Genomic DNA, 9,524 nt, shown 5'->3' with positions numbered 1-9,524 from the left:
GGCTTGGGATTTTTTCTTCAGGCTTTGACAAGCCCGGGCCAAACAAGGGCGAGCCAGGGCTTGGGATTTTTGCTTCGGGCTTTAACAAGCCTTGACCAAACAAGGCCCGCCCCGTTGAATGATCAAGTTTAAGGACACGCAAGAAGTCATCGCTGGCGCAGACGGCAGGGGCGTGGGCCACGTGTTGCTCCTGTCGTATCCGAGCCAAGGCCACGTCCACCCGATGTTGCAGTTCGCCAAGCGCCTCGTGCACCATGGCCTGCGCACCACGCTCGCCGTCTCCCGCTACATCCTCACATCTTGCATGCCCGCCGCCGCCGCGATGGGGGCCGTGTGTCTCGCGGGAGAAAAACGAAGGGGAACTTACTCTACCATCGTTCCCTGCCATCTCTATCACCTCGAGTCCACCAGATCAGTTACCTAGCCTTTGGAATCACCATTGTCGCGTGAGAATGGAAGAACAGGGGACGGGAAGAGGACGAGGAACAGAGAGAGTGACCACTGGAAGTGAGGCCTCCTTCGTATGATTCTCAATGTCGGCCCAACAAACACCGAGAAAAGCAAAACCAACAACGGCCCGCCCTGTCCCCTCGCGGAGAAAAGAAAAAGGCCCAACTGGCACGACAACGCGATGGTGCACAACCGCGACCCAACCTAATCAAACCTAACGTGAATTTTACAGACAACAAACATCGGACGGTGGTAGACTTAGATGTCAGGTAAGTATTTCACATGGGTATGGCTAGGTCTCAGTCAACTAAGATTCAGCCAAGTCTCAGTTAATGTATGATCTGACGAATATAGCATCGACAGTTGACTGAGACTTAGCAAGATAATTTTTACATCTTTTTTTGTAAAAACGATCAAGATCTATTATCAAAGCTCAACGGAAGTACAAAGCATCTTTTTCTGCGAATACGCAAAGCTTGCATATCATTGCATTGATAGAAGAAATAGGATGAGTACATATAGGGGTACAACACATGACACGAACGCAGGCAGGCGTGAACATGGTGCCCGGAGCATCAAGATAAGGGATGCTCGGCCCGAAGAGAGGATACATCACAGCTAACCTACCAAGCCTGAACCAAGAACGGCAACGCCGGACCAACAACAGCACCAACATCTCGAGAACCCGGGGACACCGTGAGCGAGCAAGATGGTGCCTTCAAGAAGGAGGACGCCAAAACGCCATCGCCATCCGGTCCGGAGGAACCGGACCTAGGGTTTCCCCTGAGCTCAAAGAGGGGCACAGCCGAGGGCCTTCACAATGCCTCCAAGAAGGAAGCGACATCCGCAGACGCCGCCGCAGCCAGCATCGGCAAGCCGAGTAGGGATTTCTCCCTGGCCTGAGGCTGAGCAATCCCATAGCCACCATATCTGGAAACGAAGACGAGGAAGCCAAGACCGGTCGGAGTCACCATGTCGGAAGGGGGTTGGCGGGGTTGCATCTGTAGTCGGAGGGTGGTACCACCTCCGAACCCATGAGCATTGGATCTGGCAAAAGTGGAGGCTTTGAGGCGTACAAGGTAGGGCGGGCGCGAAGCAACCCATGAGGGGGTGGGGTGATGGCGATCTGCAACGCCGACAAGCAAGGACTGGAGGGACACAGATCCTGGCTACCGTGGCCATAGTCGTCGGGGCGGCGGGGAGCCAGACGAGCTGGGAGGAACGCAGCTATTGGGTCGCTGAGGCCGGAGCCGCCCGACAGAGGACGCCGACAGCCATGGACACCGGAAGGGACGCGGGTCCAAGGTCGATGTGGCCGGAGCAGCGCCTGCTAACACCCGCCTTGTGGGCTTCAAGATTGCCACTAACACTGTAGACTCGCCGCCACCGTGAGACCGTCGCCGTGGCTCGGGGGAGAGGACGGGCCGCCAGTGATGAGGGGGCGCCTGCAGGAAGGCAGGCCGCAGACACCCTTGCGACCGGCTACAGATCCCGCGCCCAATCCAAGGGCAGCAACACCAGCAGGGCTGTGCCACGCACAGAGGGGGAGGGAGGAGTATTGAGGATGGCGCCCTGTGGCCGAGGCCGGCACACCGTGGCCGTCACCGGACCGGCAGAGTGCAACAGCTGGAAAGGGGATTGCGCTCGCGCAGGAGCTGCGTGACGCGGGGCGCGGGGGGAGGGTCCCACAAGGGACGGCACGACCTAGTGCCCCCCCCCCCCCCCCCCCGCGGCGGTGCAGCGGGAACGAGCGGGAGGTGTTGGTCGATCTGGGGGCGGGGAAGCACGTGTGGGCGCCGGGGGGGGGGGGATAATAAAAATAACATTGAGATTCCAAGATTCCCAGACAACCACTACTGCCGCCGGAACGAGCCACCCACGCGCTGCTTCCCCACCGGAGCCGGCTTAACCTTGTTGATGACAGTTGGAAAGTCTTCGTGCACATGCCCTGGAGCCGCAGTCGTCCCTTTTAAAACCTTGCATAGATGTGAAATAGTAATTCCGATAAGGGTGTGTCTAGGTCTCAGTCAACTAAGACTTAACCAAGTCTCACTCAAGTGATATAGTATATGAGAAGAAAAAGAAAAAACTGAAAAGAAATTTTTGTACAAATCTTAATGCAAGATCAATGGAATATAACATCGACTGAGACATAACGAAGTCTAAGTCGACTGAGACGTAGCAAAACTGTTCCGATAAGGTGTGGCTAGATCTTACTCGACTGAAACTTAACGAAGTTCAATCAAGCGACAGAAAAAATAAAAAGAAGAAAGAAAAACAAAAAAGAATTACACAGATTTTCACATGAGATCCCACGAATATACATCGACTCACTCCCGATTCTTATATAATATAGCGCTTCCCGATCTTCTCTTCTTCCTGCCTTTCCATATCACCACCGCCCCTAGCTCGGTGGTCAGCGCACTCCCACCTCATGCAAGATACAACCAATCGCCGGCTAGCAGGCGTCGCCAGTGATCCGGCGTACCATCAGAAGCAACCGCCCGCGGACAACAGAAAACTCCAGCGCGTGCCGCGCGCCGACGACCGCTGGATGCGACGTGCGAGCAATCAGGGGCCTCGCGCGCACCCCGGCAGCTCGCCCGGCCCGTCGTGCAGCACGGGGCTTCACCAAAAGTCAAACTCAAGTAGTGTCGTGCAGCTAGCTGCTCTTAGCCGATCCTTACATTCCGCGTCACTCTCGCCGTTTGTTAATACATGCCGTAGCTGTCGATCCATATACATACGACAGCATATTTTTTAAACACAGTACAATTATTGCTCACGAGTCACCTTCATTTCTATAAATGTACACATGCACACCCTATCCTTTATAAGCGTATCCGAAAGGCTGAGTCAGCATAGCATCTTGAGATATTACAAAGTCATCGTAGACGCATGATAGTCAATGAAAACGTCTGCTCCCACTCAACAAACATAGCCGGAAGTCTAAAATAAATACAAAGGACACCAATGTCAAGTTTAGGACACGAACATTGAAGGACAAGAAATACCATTGTCTTTCTAACTGTGCAACCACAGTTTGGTACGCTACATACGACAGCACATTTGCTTCCTCCCGCGACGTGCCATTTATATACCAGAATCGATACATATACATATACCATAGTACATTAGCTCCTCCTGTGCTCTGAGCCTCCGATAAGGTACAGACAGCTCCGTGCAACGCGCAGCTAGCTTAGTCATGGCTTCTCACGGCAAGGACACGCAAGAAGTCGTCGCCGGCGCCGACGCCAGCGCGGGCCACGTGCTGCTGCTGCCGTACCCGAGCCAGGGCCACGTCCACCCCATGCTGCAGTTCGCCAAGCGCCTCGCGCACCACGGCCTGCGCCCCACGCTCGCCGTCTCCCGCTACATCCTCGCCACCTGCAAGCCCGACGCCGCCGCGGTGGGGGACGTCCGCCTCGCCGCCGTATCCGACGGCTGCGACGCGGGCGGGTTCGGCGAGTGCAACGACGTCACGGCCTACCTGGCGCTCCTCGAGTCCGCGGGGTCGGAGACGCTGGGCGAGCTCCTAGACGCCGAGGCCGCGGAGGGGCGCCCCGTCCGGGCGATGGTCTACGACGCGTTCCTGCCGTGGGCGCGCGGCGTGGCGCAGCGGCACGGCGCCGCCGCCGTGGCCTTCTTCACGCAGCCGTGCGCCGTCAACGTGGTGTACGGCCACGTGTGGTGCGAGCGGGTCGGCGTGCCGGTGGAGGCTGGATCCACCGTCACCGGTCTGCCCGGGCTGCCGGCGCTCGAGCCCGAGGGCCTGCCGTGGTTCCTCAAGGTCGGGCCCGGCCCCTACCCGGGCTACTTCGAGATGGTGATGAGCCAGTTCAAGGGGCTGGACCTGGCCGACGACGTGCTCGTCAACTCTTTCTACGAGCTCGAGCCCGAGGTGAGCTCTCAACTCCATCAGTCTCTACCTGATGCAACAAAAGCTTCGATCGCCTGAAACAAATCTTCCACTGTTCCACTCAAACATTCTTTCCGATAGAAGTAGAACGCAACACTCAACACATTCGTCCTGTTTTAATATGAAAATAGTTGCTATCTTATCTGGATGCTCGAAGGTCAGCGAGCAGTACTAAATTCGAATTCATTCGAATAATTTTCTGCCGAGGAGAGGAGCGCTGACAGTAACGGGGAACTGACTGCGTGTGCAGGAGGCGGCGTACATGGCGTCGGCGTGGCGCGCCAAGACGATCGGGCCGACGGTGCCGGCGTCCTACGTGGCCGACGACCGCATGCCGTCGGACACCAAGTACGGCTTCCACCTCTTCGAGCTCACGGCCGCGACGTGCGTGTCCTGGCTGTCGGCCCACCCGGCGCGCTCCGTGGTGTTCGCCTCCTTCGGCAGCCTGTCCAACCTGGACCCGGCGGAGATGCGCGAGGTGGCGCACGGCCTCCTGGACGCCGGCCGCCCGTTCCTCTGGGCCGTGCGCGAGTCGGAGAGCCACAAGCTGCCCGCCGGCTACGGCGACGCCGTCGCGGCGCGCGGCGGGATGGTGGTGTCGTGGTGCCCGCAGCTGGAGGTGCTGGCGCACCCGGCCGTGGGGTGCTTCCTGACGCACTGCGGCTGGAACTCGACGTCGGAGGCGCTGGTGGCCGGCGTGCCGATGGTGGCGCTGCCGCAGTGGACGGACCAGCAGATGAACGCCAAGTACGTGGAGGCCGTGTGGCGGGCGGGCGCGCGCGTGCGGCCCGCCGCCGCGGACGGGCTCGCGCGGAGGGGGGAGGTGGCGGGCGGGATCGAGGCGGTGATGGCCGGCGAGCGGAGCGGCGAGTACAGGAGGAACGCCGCTGCGTGGGCGGAGAAGGCCCGGGCGGCCAGCGGGGAGGGCGGCAGCTCCGACCGGAACATCGCCGAGTTCGTCGCCAAGTATGGATCCAGCTCCAAGTGATGGACAGGGAATGAACCGTGTGCGCTATTGTGCAGAGCTTTGCGCGTTGCGTGAGCACTCATTTGATGATGATGAAATAAATGGTTGATGATATGTTTGCTCCGCTGCTGTTTCGTTTGGCTGGAGCATTTTTGGAAGTCTGTTCTTCTCTTCTCTCCGGCGAAAGGGACGAGGAATATTGGATGATCGCCAAACGATAATGGAGTAATGGACTAGAGGAGGAAGTGAGGAATTACGCGGGCGACAGGGGAGCAGGAACGGCTGAGATGGGCTGCATAAACTGCCCTACCTGAAACACTGGCCTGACACAGGAACTCATACCATGTTATGGACCGAAATTGTTTACTTTGGGCTGGACAGATTTATATGCTGGTTCTTTGCCACAGGCCCACAACCAGTGCACCGTTCCTTCGGGAGAGCAACTAGTTGACGAGCGCTCGTTCGGAAGCCTCGCAACGATCACTTGCGGGCAGGAAAAAATTCGAAAAAAGAAATTCACAAGAGGCACAGCCATGCCTCTCGGAAACAGAAAAAAAAACGTTTTTTTTTTCACGACCTCTCGGAAATGAAAAAATAACGTGTTTTTTCTTCCGCAAGATGCACGGTTTTGCTTCCGCGAGAGGCATGGTTGTACTTTCACGAGAGGCACGGACGTGCCTCTCGAAAACGGAAAAAAACGTGTTTTCTGATTTTGTTTTTGTTTCCTTCCGCGAGAGGCACGGTTGTGCTTTCGTGGGCGTGCCTCTCGAAAAAAAACCCCGCGTTTACCGTGTTTTCTTTCGTGAGAGGCATGATTTTACTTCCGCAAAAGGCACGGTTATACTTTCGCAAGAGACACGGTTGTGCCTTTTTCGGAAAGGAAAAAAAACCCATGTATACTTCTTCCCACAAACCGGCCCGCGATCCTATTCCGCGCCTTAAGCACTGGTTAATGGTCATAGACTATTTCGCCAAAAAACGTGTCCCACTCCACTCTGGTGTGCGCCTGTCCCACTCCACTCCACTCCCACTCCCACTCCACTCTGCCTGTCCCATTTATTCCTCATTTTCCCTTTTGTTTAACGCCTCCAAAAAACGTGTTTTCCTATTGCGCCTAGCAAGGGAGTTCATCCTGACTTTTGAACTCCTGCATCACAGAAATATGGGGTTACTCTGGTGTGCGCTCTTTTTGGTGCGGCCGATTCATGGAGGCATGCGCTACTCGACTATGCCATGTCGAAAAGTGTATGGGCACTATCTCCCCAAATCCTTGGCGGAAACTATGAGCTTCGATGTGAATCCAAGGGAAATTTTACGGTGCATTATAATACATCAGAGCACATGTATTATATGGGCGATCTAACGGATGAGAATAACTGGGTCTTTTTGAGCCCAAGGGTATTTTCGACCTAAATTTATTTTAAACTTTAATCGGCCCAATTAGATCCAGGGGTATCCTCGTCCTAAAGTTTTCAATTAAATCAATTGCATTAATAAAGCACTTCATTCTAGAGGTCCAATCATCGTGCGTACTCTTTTGAATTTCGGTTCGAGCGGTTCGTCCTCTCTCCTCCTCTCGAGCCCTAACCTCGGGCCCCCTCGATCGCCGCCGATCGCCTCCGGCGCCCTCGATCGCCGCAGATCGCCCCCGGCGCCCTCGATCGGCGCCGATCGCACTCGCCGTGTCTACCCCTCCTGCTCCTACTCCCCCTCACTCCCTCCATCGCAAGTCACCCCAGTCGGGTCGCGACGCCATATCTTCCGACGAGCCGCTAATCCACTCCTTCCCCAAGCGGACGCCACCTTCCCCGACCCAAGAGGCCACATCATCCTCATCGACGTGCATCAACTGTTTCACGCCGGATCTTCGCTGTAAGTGCCTAGCCCTCTCAAATCTTTTCTGGTCACTTGTGCATATAGTACCAATAGGGGTCGGATTTGATTCGGGTTTAGGATATGTCATGTGAGGTTTAGGGTTTATCGTTTCAGAAAGTTGTGACGAGATTTCGATCGGATTTTGTTAGGGTTTAGGATATGTCATGTGAGGTTTAGGGTTTATGTTTTCAGAAAGTTCTAACGAGATTACGATTGAAAGGAAGTGTAAGTCGGATGTAGCTAGGACATATTGAAGGACCTAGTTAGGGTTTTGTGGCATGAGAAAGTTGTCAGCAGATTTGGATTCAAAGAAAGTTATTTTGGATTTAGTTAGGACTTAGGAGATACATTTGAATTGAGTTTCGAGATATTTTGGATTTAGTTTGGAGATAATTAATTTTTATGGAGTTTGGACTTATTTTGGATTTAGTTAGGAGATAATTTGGATTTAGTTAGGAGATATTTTTGGATTTAGTTAGGAGATAATTTGGACTTAGTTAGGAGATAATTTTGAATGGAGTTTGGAGATAATTGATCTATCAGGGTGGATCTATCAGGGCATTTGAAGGACTCGTGGACTTTGGATTTAGTTAGGAGATCATCCGTTACAGCTACTACAATCAATTAAAATTTTCTGGATTTAGTCAGGGCATATTTACTTACAGATTTTGAAGGACTGAGTTAGTGCTTAATTTCGGTAACGTATGCTATCCATCCGTAACATTGACTATCTGCTTTCGCTGGCAGCATAACGACATGGATGATAAAGGCAACGATGGCAAAAACTTGGGTGATACAGGCACGGATGACAAGGACATGGGTCATAGAGGCAACGAAGGCGAAGGCATGGATGATAAGGATAATGAGGATGCAGGCAAGGATGGCATAGACATGGATGATGTACACATGCAAGGTAAAGGAATTGATAATAAAGGCATGGCTGGTTCAGACCTGAATGAGTGTACGGAATACTTAGAGATTGTGAAGAAGACTTTCAGGACTGAGGAAGAAGCCTACATGTTCTACGTAGGCTATGCGAGAAAAAAAGGGTTTGGTGTTAGAAAGGATGATCTGAAGTACAGGGGTCCGGGTCCGAAACAAAATGCATACAGAAGGACATACAAGTGCTGCAAACAAGGATGGCGGGCCCTTAAGCACTTTACCAGAGCTGAAAGGAAAAGAACACCGAGGGGTCTTTCTCGGTGTGGGTGTCCCGCTCTTTTTCAGGTTGAGCTACAAGATAGCAGTGGCCTCTGGTTCGTTAAGAATTTTGTGGACAAGCATAACCATCTGTTTGTCCCTGCTGATCTGACTCCCTACTTATCGGCTCATCGTAGAATGACTGATGCACAAAAGGCCGATGTCATCGAGTATGCTGTCGGTGGACTTCGAACACATCAGATTATGAATGTAATGGAGAAGAATGCCGGAGGTCCCGACAAGCTTCCGTTTGTTCTAGTTGTTGGTCTAACAAGTACAGGCTTCCGTTTGTTCCAGTTGTTGGTCTGAACCATCACCGCATCACAGTTTTGTTTGGGGTCGGTCTAGTGTCAGACGAGACAGTTGCATCATACCAGTGGCTTCTTCATGTATTTTTGGAGGCAATGTCCCAGACGACACCAATTTCAGCAATCACCGATGGGGACGGTGCAATGGCTAAAGCAATAGCTACTGTCTGGACCGGAACAGATCATCGTTTGTGCACGTGGCATATCGAGGAGAATATGGTGATGCACCTCCGCGAGAAAAATCTTGAGGAATTTAGGGAATTCATTTACCATCGTTGGGATGTTGATGAGTTTAACAAAAGATGGGAGGCTTATAAGGTTCGGTTCAAAATAAAACCAACAGGCAAGAGGTCGTCATGGGTTAACAGGATGTACGAGCTGCGACACAAATGGGATGTGTACACAAAGGGTAGATATTTCCTAGGCATGATGAGTAATCAGAGGAGTGAGTCTCTCAACTCAAGGCTTCATGTGCACCGGAACAGGAAGATGCAGCTTGTTGATTTGTTGCAGCATGTTGAGCACTGTGTATCCATAATGCATAAGAATGAAGCAGCATTAGACGCAGTAGCGACACATACGATACCCTTCACTAAGCTGAATGCACACCCTCTGGAGATTGTTGCCTCTTATATTTATACAACTGTGATGTTTCCACGGGTAAAGCGTCAGATTGTAGAAGGAACAAATTGGCAGGTCACAGACCGGGTAGCGTGTGATGGTTTGGTCGTGTTTGGAGTTTTGCCCAAAGCCCCATATGATAAAGTCCCATATGGCAGGGATGCTAGAGAATTGCAAGGTAAGG

At 53.1% G+C, this 9,524-nt stretch overlaps 1 protein-coding gene across 1 annotated transcript; it reads left to right on the top strand.

The window, feature by feature from the left end:
- Positions 1-3,541: 3,541 nt before the first annotated feature.
- Positions 3,542-5,460, top strand: LOC109764290 (UDP-glucosyltransferase UGT13248). Its single transcript, XM_020323133.4, has 2 exons — positions 3,542-4,351; positions 4,620-5,460. The coding sequence occupies exons 1-2, from the start codon at positions 3,656-3,658 to the stop codon at positions 5,355-5,357; spliced, it is 1,434 nt and encodes a 477-aa protein (XP_020178722.1). The 5' UTR covers positions 3,542-3,655; the 3' UTR covers positions 5,358-5,460.
- Positions 5,461-9,524: the final 4,064 nt, after the last annotated feature.

The sequence above is a fragment of the Aegilops tauschii genome, chromosome 5 (genome assembly GCF_002575655.3).
Source record: "Aegilops tauschii subsp. strangulata cultivar AL8/78 chromosome 5, Aet v6.0, whole genome shotgun sequence".
NCBI lineage: Eukaryota > Viridiplantae > Streptophyta > Magnoliopsida > Poales > Poaceae > Aegilops > Aegilops tauschii.
This window is presented reverse-complemented; position numbering and strand designations above follow the sequence as displayed.